Raw genomic sequence first — 13,361 nt, forward strand, 5'->3', positions numbered from 1 at the left:
TGTAATCTGGTGCTAATTGTTGGAGATGTGGATCCCATCTACCTAACTGTTCATGGGTGACCTGTGAATTCTCCAATGCCTACAGTCAGCTGCTCCAAAATTAGTGTTTGAGTTGACAGTCAAACTTCAGCAATCCTCATGGCGAGCAGTTAGGAAGTGGGAAATGCTATTTTGTTTGGGATAGGAAGAATTTGTTATTGCTTTGCCTGTTGTAGTATTACTGAGCCTCTGAAGCAGTCTCCGTTAAATCAATACATTCTGTTCTATGCCTTGATGCTCATGTAAACAGATCACAGGACTGAGCTGCCCTAATAACTCAACTGCATTTCCAAACCTGACTAAGGAAGTTTAAATGAGTAAATAATAGACCATGCAAATGTTATTAGCCCTACTTTTAATGTGACCACCTCAACAGGTGCTCTACAGAAACATTACCAAATATTATTTGGTAAATAAGCCACTTAGAGACCAGGTTAGGGCCAAGATGGATGTATGTAGTAGCCTTTTCAGAGACATAAAAGGAATTTAAGCAACTATGGGGTAGAGTGGTTACAATCTACGATCTGTAAGAGGCCAGGTGTTTGTTAGCATGCTCGGGTGAGGTGAGGTCCTTCAGTGATCAGAGTTCCAGGATGGGAGTTTCCTGGCTGAGCACTGAAATAACAACATTGAAACTATAAGATGTAGAAAATCTGGAGTAGGCCATTCAGCCCTTTTTTTTTCTATCGCACTCAGCTTGTTCCCCCTCCCCTCTGATCCCTTCTAACCTCCTAGTGCTATATCCAACTCCTGGGTGAAACCCTACCATGTTCTGATCTTGTTTTCTGTAGTAAGGAGTTCCACAGAGCTCTCCACACACACACTCTGGGTGATGAATTAATTTTGAGGGCAATCCCAGTGATGTAGTAACTTAGAAAAATAAACTAATCCACTCATTCAGAAATATTATTACACCACCTCCCTGAAGTGGGTGGGACTTGAACCCAGACCACCTGGTCTATGGGTAGGGACACTACACAAGAGGGATGTAATATGCATCATGAAGGTAGACCAGTCACTGGGATAGAAAACCAAGGCAGGATGATTTAAGGACTGTCACATCAGCCATGATCTCATTGAATGAAGCAGGTTTGGGCTGAATGGCCTACTGCTGTGTCTTATGGTAGGTGGAGGAGTGAGGGTGAAACGCCAGCTTCCACCCCCATTGGGGGGGCGGTGGGTGTACACATTGGGTATCAAATGAGGCTGGGGAGCCATGCCTGTAGTGTGTGGGTCCATCCTCCCCTCCCTGGGTCACAGAAACATGCATCTGAATATGAAGGTGAATTTTTGAGTACTGCAGTGTCTTTTGTGTGAGCTTGTTCCTGGCTACTGCCTCTGAAAGGTGATGGTAACTCTTACTGAAGTGTGACTTTGTGAACATGGAGTCCCTTTTAAACTTTTAAAGCTTGGGAGGACAAGGTAATCTTTATTTGTGTAAAAGCTCTCTTGTGGTTAATACTACTTATTGCAGCCTCTTTTGGATTTTCTGTTTTAAAGGCAGGCTGGAGATTTTTGCAAAACTGGCTGTATGGGGAGAAGCCACAGTTAAGAGTGTGGTGGTTGTGTACTGTGCTATCAGGATGTCCATTTCATAATACATTGGGACATGAAATGTTTCTACATAATCTTGCAAATCGGATTGTTGCAATCTTACACTATTTGACTTTAATTCCATTTTCTCTATGGCCTTTGCATAACATTCATAACCCACCAGATGCACATCATGCTTAATATATTTTTGTTATTTTGCAATGCTGATAGCTAACTGGTTCTATCTCGCCTTCAAGCCTTTAGTCATTTTATACTCCTGGTTACTCCTCCACGAATAAACCACCTCATTCCAGAATCTTTGGAATTCTTTCATCCTGTGGATACTCGCATCATTTTGAACAGAGAATCCCTACAGCGTGGAAGTAGGCTCTTTGGCCCATCAAGTCCACACTGATCCTTTTTGAAGAGCATCCCACCCAGACCTACCCTATCTCTGTAATCCTGCATTTCGCATAGCTAATCCACTCAGCCTGCGTGTCCTTGGATACAATGGCCAATTTTAGCATGGCAAGCCCACCTAACCTGTACATCTTTGAACTATGGGACGGAACTGGAGCACCTGGAGAACATGTGAACTCCACAGAGTCACCAGATGCTGGTATTGAACCCGAGTCCCTGGTGTTGAGAGGCAGCAGTGTTAACCACTGAATCGCTATGCTTGCCAAAGTATGCTTCAAATTGGTTAGTGAAGGGAATGCATGTGAGATCAAATAGGAAAGCCTGGTTTTATTTGGGGGATAAACCATAATCCTACTGGGTGATGGAGTAACCATGAGGGTCGTCTTATATTTGGCTTTTCCCCCTCTAGGTATTAGAGATCAAGGAAATGTTACTTTAGAACATTCTCATTAGAATTTTGAGAAGGTATTTCTTGGTTACTCTGTACAGGGTTTCTACTGGGCTATGTTCATAGATTTCCATAAAGTTGATAGTCCTTCTAACACCACTGTTTTCCACCTCTCCCTCTTGATCATTGCTTCTCACGTTTAATATGGTTTTACCTGTTTTATCCTTGAGAAATTTGTTGTTCTTCGTGAGCATCTCCTGGGCTGCCAAGGTTTGAACAGAGTTCTTCGTGGCTGACTTATCCTTTGCATTAGTTGAAACCAACTTTCAGCATCTTTTAACTATCACTTTGTTTGCCTCAGCCACTGCTACGTGCACCCAGTATTGTGTGACTTCTTCTGGTATATTTATGAAAATGCAGCTTCCAGATGTCAGCCAGACCTCCTGCTGGATCACGTTCTCCCCTCCATGGTCGACGGGTTGTAGCTTTTGAGTCTCACTTCAACACTTTAGGACTGACACATGACTGCAGACAGTTAGGACTGCAGACACTGGCGATCAGAGTTGTGTGTGTTTTACTAGAAAAGCACAGCAGGTCAGGCAGCATCCCACATTCCTGATGAAGGGCTCTGGGCCAAAACAATGTTTTCCTGCTCCTCCGATGCTGCCTGACCTGCTATGCTTTTCCAACATCTCATTTGGTACTACACTCATGTTGCAAGTGAGTGCAGCACTGTTGCTAGCTGCATCTTTTTTTGGATGAGGTGTGAAACCAAGACATTGTTTTCTCCTCTTGGGTGGGGGGGGGGGGGTGTAAAAGATTGCACGGATTTCAGATGAGCAGGAGTTCTCCCTGGTGTACTGACCATGCTGCCATTGGCATCGCTAGATCAGATTATCTGGTCATTAATCAACATTGCAGCTTTTGTGAGCAAATGGACTCCTGTGCTTCCAGCAGTAAATAATATTTCCCTGGCTGTAGAAGGCTTTTTCTTCTTTCCTTTTGATCATCCTATCTACTGAAAGGACCGATGCAGCTAAGTGAGATGATGCACTTGGACAGGACAAAAGGCAAGGGAGAGTATGATCAGTAGGAAGTACTGAGGATCAGAGGGATCTTGGTGTGTATGTTGACTTGTCCCTTAAGGTAGAAGTCGTGGTGAATAAAGTGGTTAAGGCAGATCGGATGCTTACCTTTTTATTCACCTAGTTTAAGAGTAGGGAGGTTTCAATTTTTCTGTATAAAAAAGATGGCTAGATCACAGCTAGTGTGATGTGTGTAGTATTAGAATCCACATTTGTAGAAGGAACAGGATAACACTGGAGAGGGTGCAGAAGAGATTGTGTTGCCTGGGCTGGAGAGTTTTGGTTATGCAGAGATTGGACAGGCTGGGGTGGCTTTCCCTGGAGCAGATAATGCTGAGGGGTGGGGTGGGGGGAAAGAGGACATTGACAAGAATAGGCTTTTGTCTCTGTTGAAGGGATCAGTGACCAGGGCATAGATTTAGGTAAGGGATAGGGGGTTTAAAGGGGATGTGAGAAAACAGTTTAGTCGCCATCTTGCCTGTAAAATCAGTAGAGGCAGCCACACTCCATAACGTTGAAGAATGATTGGACGTGCACTTACAGTGCCAAGGATTTGGGGCTAAGTGCTGGAAAATGGGACTGGGCCAATTTTTAGATCTAAGGAATGGTCACTCCACCCAAAATGAGTAACTCTGATTTTTCTTCACCGATGCTGCCAGATCCACTGAGCTTTTACAGCATTTTCAGTTTTTCTTTAGAATAATTAGGTTGTTTTTGATTATGGCACAGTTTTGATGGGCGAAAGGGTGGTTCTGTGCTGTAGACCTCTAACTGGCAGTTTTGGATTATCCAGGATATATAAATCACATTGATCTCACTACAAACATTTTAAGTTCCATTTTCAGTTTAAAAATGGTGTACCTTCAACTTGCATCTCAAGGGGATTCAATAGGGAGCAGTGGCAAAGGGATTATCAGAAATTCTATTCTGTGTAGGTCCCAAAGTTGGCAAAAGCACCCACCCCAAAGTCAGGAAATAATTATTTCACAAAAGTGATTAAAGTTTTCATTTGCAGTACTGTGATGAAAGCAAAGTAGTGCAGATACTAAAATCTGAAATGAAGCAGAGCACTGAAGAGAGCGGGCAGGTTGGGCATCATCTGTGGAGAGAGGATTGCGTCAATACTCCATGTCCATACAAGTCCTCTTTGCAACCTGAAGAGTTCATACTGTTCCATGCTTGCCCTTTCACTGTCTCACTCCAGAGCTGCTAGGCCAATTGAGCTGCTCCACTTTCCTCCACCCTGGAGGAATAGTATTGGCATAAAATTGACATGCTTCATGTACTGCAGGAAGCCAAATCTCTGTCTGAGGATCTGCTGCGTTCGTACTCAGCCAAGCAACAATTTTTTTTTGAATATCTTGAATGTTTTTTCTATCTTGTTGTCATCATCTGGTTGTAGTTCACTGGGTGTTTTTTTTTTGAACTGCCTCTGATTATGAATAGTAGGCAACATTTCTCTTTTTTTTTTTCCCCCCCCACCCCACCACCATGCGCGGGCACACAATCAAGAATTTGGTGACAAACTCTCTCTGGGTTTGGCTACCTTGGACAGCAGTCAATGTAGTTCCTTCAATACAGAATTGCAAACTTTTCATCTGCTTACTACTTCTGTGTAAACTAAGGTGCTCCTTTTTTTAAATAAGGGAAGGATGTCTATTTAAGCTTATGACTGAATCTGATGGAAGTTTCCATTACTGAACCCACAGTGGCAAACGGTCAGGAAAAGGGAACCGCACCGGTGAAGAAAGAAGCTGCTGAAAGAATTTTGTTCTTTTCAATTAATTTGTGGGACAATTTCTCCTTGTCATGTACCAGTGTGTCTGCCGTAGGTGGGGATTTGAACCCAGGTCTTCTGGCCCACAGTAAGGGACACTACCGTTGCACCACAAAAGCCCTTGTCCTTTTATCTCCTTACGTTTCTTCCTTACCTTGCACTGCTGTTGTGCTGAGGTTGTAACACCTAAAAACGATAATTATGCAGGGAAAACCATGTAATTGAGCCAGCTGGCTTCCTCCACTTGACATCTGCTTGATTCCACGATGTATATGGTATTACTGATAGTACCAGATTCTAACTAATCTCTCTCCCCTCTACATTAGTTGGTTCTGGTTTGAGCAAATTATTTTTAAAATTGTACAACAGAGTTACAGATCAGCTATCTCGTGCAGCTCAGAATGGCATTAGTTACCAGTTGCCTGGATTATTGATGACTTCAACTGTGTGTGTGTGTGTGTGTGCGCTCAATGTTTCGCAAACAGGTTACAGGAAGTCCGCAAGATCTGTAGGGTCAAAGAAGTGTAAATTTCTGTTGTCTTGAAAATGGGGGCATGTAAAAGGCCGCTTCTCTAATGGCACAGCGTCTTGTGCTGCTCTGAGCATTGGCAGATATTTTAACTGACAAAAGTCTTTCCTTCTAGGAACTAGAGTTTTTAGTTGTATTCTGCTTCTGTCTTCCCAGGTGAAAGAACTCGTGCTTGACAACTGTCGCTCGAATGAAGGCAAAATTGAGGGCCTGTCAGATGAGTTTGAAGAATTGGAATTTCTTAGCACAATCAACGTAGGCTTATTGTCCGTCGCAAACCTACCAAAGTTAAACAAGCTAAAGAAGGTGGGTAAAAGCCTTCTGGCTGCTTTGATATTTTCTGTCGTTATGAATGGCATCATACCTGGCAGACCCCGGGGTGAGATATTATTGGATGGGTTTTCTTAAAGACTGACACCTGAGACTGTTTGATCACTAAACTTGATGCGTGCCCAATTGCTCATTTAGATGTGTACGCGGGTAACCCTGCTAGTCAGTATCCCTGGAGCAGATGTGCGATTCCACTGGTGAAAGTGCACTAGTTTGCTTGGTTTAAACTTGAACACCGCTGGTTTTTAATGATTTCCAGCCGTCTCTATAACTCATTAAATACTAAATTCAAATGAGTCTAGCATTCCCCAGTTTCTTTTGTTCTTTTTGAAGGTGGGTGTTTTTATTTACCCATCCCTTGTTGACCTTGAAGGTGGTGGCAAGCTGCCTTCCTGAACCACTGCAGTGCGTCTTGTCGAAGTACAAGCAGTGTGTATCAGAGTGTCGGTGGTGAAGGGAGAATGTTTGTGGATATGGTGCCAATTGAGTGGGCTGTTTTGTCCTGGATGGGGTCACGTTTCTTGTGTTGGGGCTGCACCCATCAAGGCAAGTGGGAAGTATTCCATCGCACTTCTACCTTTTTTGTAGATGGTAGAATCTTTACTATTGATCCTGTTTCTCACCCTTCATATGTTAGTCATGGTAAAGTCTCCATTGACCCACTAGATGTTAGGGCTGTGCACTTGCTGATTTTTGAGATGATGGTTTAACCTGAGTGTTACCATGCCACAGTTCAGGGAGATGTTGAGAAGGAGAATTCTTCATGTTGACCTCAGGAATTGAAACCACACTGTTGGTGTCACGCTGTATCCCAATCCAGCCAACTGAGCAGCTGTGCACATACAGTAGAACATGTTTTTTCCATATTTCCATGAACGTTGTTACCAAAGATGATGTTTCTTGCAGATATCAAGAATAGCTAAACTGCTCTATCAGATTTGCTTCTTGTGTACATAGTCTTGATTTTTATCTTTCTCAATCTCCCATCTCCCTATGGTCTGGAACTCTGGTGGCGATAGGTTAAAGCTTTTGGGTTAATTCTGGAGTGCTGTGCCAGGATATAATTGATACCGTTTGGAGATTCCTGTTTGCCAACATGCGAGAGAGGTCCAGGATCAAACGTGGTGTTGAAATGGAGTGCCCTTGATGGACTGGACTGCATACACCTCTCCTCCCTTACTCCCTGATTTTGGTTAAAGTACCAATTTCCCCAGTTCGTGTTAGGGCTAACTGTGCCGTGTTTAATGTTTGCATATAGCTCGAGCTAAGCGATAACAGAATCTCAGGCGGGCTAGAAGTTTTGGCAGAAAAATGTCCGAACCTCACACATCTCAACCTCAGCGGCAACAAAATCAAAGATCTCAGCACAATAGAACCTCTGGTGAGTATCCTGCACCAAGTATCCAACTGATTGAGCTGAAACCTCCATTGTATTCGCACACCCATGTAGATATTGATCTGTAAAACTATAAATACTATTGCCACAAACTTGTCAGATTTCTGGTTCTCAATATATTTTAATTCTCACTGGATGTTTCTCCTTTGATTCATAAATCCCCTTGGGTTATCTAACTGGTAGGGTGAGCTTTTTTAAGAAAGCTGATTTTTATGATAAAGGTAACAGCGCAAAGCATTACAGATGAAGACTGTTATAAGGAAACCTATTACAAACATTCAGCTGGTCTTGCAGCATTTGTGAAGAGAGGAACAGTCAATGTTTTTGGGGTCTGCGTGACTCTTTCAGAAGTCACTTCCCTCTCCATAGTTGCTGCCGGACCTTGAGCTGCTTCAGCATTTTTTTTTTTGTTTTTATCATTTTTTTTAAAAGAGTACCAACCTCTCTGTTTAAAATCTCTTCAACAAAACAGACTGCATGTTTAGATTAACACTTCTTCCAAAATTAATGTCCTGGAGTTTCAAATTTATAAAATTTGTAGAAGTCTGCTTTTAAAACAATGCAGTGTTAATAACCATATGTAATGGTTTACTTATGAATGTACAAATTAGGAACAGATATAGGCCACTTGGTCCTTCAAACTTTTTCTGTCAGTCGGTAACAGCGTGGCTGACTAGTTTGTGGTCAGTATTCTGTATTCCATTCTGCCCCCGATAGCCTTTCCATTAGGCAAGGGAATCGTAGAATCTCTACGGTTTGGGAGCAGGCCACTTAACCCATTGAGTCCGCACTATCCCTCTGAAAAGCATCCCCCCCAGGCCCACCACAGTAAGCTGTCAGTATAATTGTGTTTACCATGGCCTCTCGACCTGACCCCCACGTCTTTGACTGTGGGAGGAAACCGGAGCACCCGGAAGAAACCCACACCGACGCGGGGAGACTGTGCAAACGCTACAGTCACCCAAGGCTGGAGTCAAACCCAGGTCCCTGCCACTGAGGCAGCAGTGCTAACCACTGAGCCTTCCCAGAATCAATCTACATCTGCCTTAAAGATATTCAGTCACTCTTCTCCACTGCCTTCTGAAGCAGATGATGCCAATGTCGCACAACCTTTTTAGGGAGGAAAACTATTTCCTCTGTCCTAAATGAGCAACCCCAGATTTATTTGTGTTAATTGAAACTTTTCTAAGTTGGTGTCTTCCTGCAGAGTTGACTCCATATTCCTTGGAGCTTGCTGTTACTGGTGGCACCAGCATGTAGCTCAAAGAGCAAGCTGTTGGAGGGAAAGATCAGTTAAGACTGGGGTTCACGCATGTCATGGGATCAGAAGTAGGACATTGGGTCTATTATCCTTGTGCTGGCTCACTGAGCTAACCATTTGGGTTGGGTGACCTGCAAATTGGTCCATGTTGTTGAGATTATTTCAGTCAGTAGTTTGATCATTTGTTTAGGATTGAGTCATTTGAACGACTCAAGAATTTGGAAAGAAAATTTCATGGGGTCCATGAAGCACTTTTTCAAACTAACTTTTAACACTGGCTGCCTTACTATTTGAAGGATTTGAACGGTGTGTCTTGTGATCCAGATTCAAACCTAAGCTTTTGTGCGCTTTCTTCCTTTATCCTCTCCCTTTCCTGCCCTCCCCTTTTTGTAACTTACAGAAAAAATTGGGTAACCTGAGGAGTCTAGACCTTTTCAATTGTGAGGTGACAAACCTCAACGATTACAGAGAAAACGTCTTCAAGTTTCTCCCGCAACTGACGTACCTAGATGGATACGATCGTGAAGATAAGGAGGCACCGGACTCAGACACTGAAGTGTATGCGGAGGGTGTAGATGACGACGATGATGAGGAAGACGGTACCTCCAAGATTTCTGTGATTTTAAACTCCTTTCTTCCTTGTTCAGTGTGTTGCTGTGACCTGTCCCCAGTTTTTTTTTCCCCTGAAGGAATTGGCTTGTAATTGGGTGTGACTCCGTACCCACCATTGACGGACCGTTTGGAGCAAAGGGGAAAAGCGGGAAACAGGAAACCTCTATCTGTCCTGTCCAATATCTGATTGTTTCTCTCTTGCCACCCAACAGTACCATTGTTATTGCCCTCCTGTAAGAAGGATATTACTAAATTGGAGGGGGTGCAGGAATGACTTACATGGGTATTGCTGGAACTGGAAGGTTTGAGTCATTTAGGAGAGGCTGGGGCTTTATTTTTCCCCTGGAGTGTCGGAGGTTGAGGGTTGACCTTTCAGAAGCTGCTAAAGTCATTAGGGGCGTAGGTAGGGTGAATAGTAAAAATCTTTTCCTTGGGGTTGGAGTTCAAAACTAGAGAGCAGAACTTTAAAATGAGAGGTGAAAGATTTAAAAGGGACTTGAGGGTCAACTTATACAGGGAGTGGTTTGTGTATGGAATGAACTGCCAGAAGTAGTAGATGCAGGAACAGATACAACATTCCAAAGACATTTGTGCAGGTACACTAATAGGGACGGTTTAGAGGGATGTGAACCAAAAGCAGGCAAATGGGATTAATTTAGTTTGGAAAACTTGGTTGCTGTGGATGGTTTGGACTATCCATTCATTGCCACAGAAGCTGGTGGAGACCAGGTCATTCAGTATGTTTCAGACTGAGGCTCTTTAGTAACAAAAGTAATGTGTAGAATGGTGTTGAGAAATGTATCAGTTATGATTGAATGACAGAGCACACCTGATGGGCTGAATGGCTTAATTTCTGATGTTGTGTCTTATGACTGAAGGGTTTGATTCCATCCTCTGACTCTATATTTTAATCTAGGTCCAAAGGTCCCCTCTAACCCTGTAGGCCCTTAGAAAAGCTCCACACATCCAAAGTCCCCTTGAGCCTCTCTTAAATGTTACTTCATATAAGCCTGGAATAGTTTGTGTGCGCACACAACTTTGAGGAACAGAGCCTAATTTGCCAAAAATGCTCAGCATATCTGGCAGCAACTGTGGAGAGAAATCGGCATTTCAGTGTTTTGGATAGAGTGGCCCTTCCTTACCACTGGATCCGAAACAGTAACTCTGAATTCTCTCTGCAGATGCTGCCTGACCTGCTGAGTTTTTCCAGCAGCTTTTGTTTTTGTTTCTGATTTATAATGTTCGCAGTTCTTTTTGGGCTTTTGCTGTGTTTTTTAACAGCAACTGTTCGTACCACAATAGCCCAGTGCCCTGAACAAAAGGTGAGAAGGGCAAAGTTGAAGATGATCTCGACAGTGTATTTAAACATAAATCAGTAAACATTGAAGGGTCTGTTTCCGCACTGTAGGGAATCTACTCTAATGTAGGGGAATGGGTTTGGGTGGCTTGCTCTTCAGAGGGTCAGTGTGGACTTGTTGGGCTGAAGGGCCTGTTTCCGCACTGTATGGAATCTAATCTTAAAAAAAAAACCCAAGCAAACAACCAGTTTTGATTTCCATCTGATATGGAGGCTACCCTATTTTTGTTTAAATGTGGTGCATCAAATAAGCTCCATCCCAATAGCAAAGTGAAACTCTAATGGAGGCGCAAGAGGGGTTTAGTAATATCTTCGTAGACAGCAACATCAAGGAGCACATGGTTGCTACGTCTTCTAGCAACACCCTGTGTGCCGTTATGATGGAGATGGTGGGGTGGGGGGGGGGGGGGGGGGGAGATGGAGGGTGGTTTGGCCTCCCCTCTGACCCTAGTGTTTCAGTATCCCATCCTGTTTCCACGGTAACCACTGAAACATGGAACAAACCCTATTCACTGATTTGCTGCTCCTCTTGTCGGCTCAACACCCGTAAGGTCAAACAGATGGCCCAAAGGTTTCAGCCTCTCTCTGGCCCAGTGCGTCTGGATGTCCTGTCAAGCATCTGCTGGCAACTTTTTGTTTTTGTGTGGCTTTGTCAGCGTGAAAACTTGTAATTGGACTGACTGGATGCTCAGATTGCTGGAATCGATCCTTTGTCTTTTTTTTGTTCAAAAAAATGTACAGCCCATTTATTTAATGCCTTTTGGGTAAAATAGCAAGTTGATACAGATCTATTTACACTGGAGATGACTGCCTGTAATCTGTATCAGAGTCTGATGTTTTGCTTCAATGCTTTTGAGGTTTAATTTTGACTAGTAGTGCTCTGTGTTATTCTGCTTGACTACAGTTCCATTGTGTGCTATATGACTGTCATTAGACCGGTTAGTGACTGTAGAATGATTGATGTATTAACCAGTGTACTGTCAGACAAAATTAAATCCCTTCATATTACAGACAAGTGCAGTTTAAATTCCCTCTTGTTGGGAAATTTTCAAATTTAAAACAATCTTGGGAATTGGATGGGGAAGAAAGTGAAAAAGGGGTTGCACTGAGCAGGTGATTTTGTTTTTTATGTTTGTGTAGCAATAATTAAGTTTATCACAAATTGCCTGTAAATCTCATCTAATACTTTCATAAATCCTACCCCCCCCCCCCCCCCCCCCCCTTAGCTTATTGAACCAAACATGCAGTTTTAAAATATAGATGCTGTGAAAGCTGCAAATATGTTTAAAGCTGCTGTAATTGCTCAGTTGTCTCCTGGGATCTGACGTTTAAGAAATCTGTTTATTATTGCATCACCATCCTAGACCAAGCGACAGAGTTTGTCAAATAAACACACCCAGCTTTGGAATGGTTACAGAAGCAGATTTTTAAAAAAAGTATTTGTTGTGAAGCAGTACGTTTTGTGTTCTCCAAGTTGCTGAACTTCCAGCATCTAACAATTTGTAAAAATGAACGCGCAGAGGTGTTAAGTTACACAGTTGCCTCTCCTGGGTTCTCCACTCCTTTTGTGTTAGTTGGTATCTGGGGCTTAACCAGAGTTCCAACTGTACACACGACTGGGGAATCTTCACACCAACAAAACATTTTTTTTCCCCTTGTTGCATCCAGCTGGCGAATTTGAACCTTTTTTTCGTGCAATGATTTGTTTTTGCTGAGAGGTGAACTTGTGTAGGGTCAGTCAGTGACCAGCTACAATATTCAAATCCCACAGTTGGACCACTTTGTGAGAAAAATGAGTTGCTTGATGAGTCTTGTTTCTGTGTTTGTTCATTTGTAATCTCTGCTCGTTTAGAACTTGCGTTCTGTTGAGCTAAAATGGAAATAAAGTCTATTTGAGCGTAGTCTGTTACCACTCCTCAATTGTGTACCAAAGGACAGAACTTGCCTCTCATCTGCATTGTTGGATTCCTGTCTGTGGACCATTGCAGAGTCTGGGAGGAATCCTGTGGGTGTTGGACTGTCCCATTTGAGAGACATTCCCTGAGCTATAGGCTGGGCTCTTGCAAAAGTGTTGCTGGGGAGATGGTTTTGCATCTGATTTATTTCACTCTGTCCAACTCTTTTTGAAAAAGCCCTCAGCTATGTAAAACAACAGTTTGCTTTTTCTACTGACTGACTTACAGGATGTAGTCCTCCCTCTGGAAAATCCAACATTTATTCCCTGTAGTCGGCCGCCCTTGTAGGTGGCGGTGTGCTGTGCCGGGAGCAGGTTCCAGGAGTTTGACACAGTGACTGTGTTTTCCAGTCAGTGTGATGTGTGGCTTGAAGGGGAGCATGCAGGTTACTCCCCTTCACCACTTTGTATCTCTGGCTGCTGCATGTTCCTGGTCCCTCCTGTTGAAGGAGGCTGGTCAAGTTGCTGCAGTGAATCTTCTCAATGATGCAGGCCTGTCATTGAACTCTGTCCCACAAGCAGTGATATGGTGATTTGGCGAGTGCAGTCTGATCAGTGCCCAGTCTCCGGTCTTGTATTTTCAGACATTTTTTGTGGCAGGTCACTTGAGGGGAGAAATCTAGAACTGATAGAACATAGAACACTGCAGCACAGTACAGGCCCTTAGGCCCTCGATGTTG

General features: G+C 43.3%; 1 protein-coding gene across 2 annotated transcripts in view; it reads left to right on the forward strand.

The window, feature by feature from the left end:
• anp32a (acidic (leucine-rich) nuclear phosphoprotein 32 family, member A) overlaps window positions 1-13,361 on the forward strand; it is a 33,877-nt gene that overhangs the window by 11,646 nt on the left and 8,870 nt on the right. For both annotated transcript variants that reach the window (XM_072565253.1, XM_072565254.1), the window contains exons 2-4: window positions 5,928-6,077; window positions 7,360-7,482; window positions 9,159-9,357. In XM_072565253.1, coding sequence (XP_072421354.1) covers window positions 5,928-6,077; window positions 7,360-7,482; window positions 9,159-9,357 — 472 coding nt within the window. The remainder of the gene's footprint in view (window positions 1-5,927; window positions 6,078-7,359; window positions 7,483-9,158; window positions 9,358-13,361) is intronic.

The sequence above is a fragment of the Chiloscyllium punctatum genome, chromosome 48, assembly GCF_047496795.1.
Source record: "Chiloscyllium punctatum isolate Juve2018m chromosome 48, sChiPun1.3, whole genome shotgun sequence".
Lineage (NCBI taxonomy): Eukaryota > Metazoa > Chordata > Chondrichthyes > Orectolobiformes > Hemiscylliidae > Chiloscyllium > Chiloscyllium punctatum.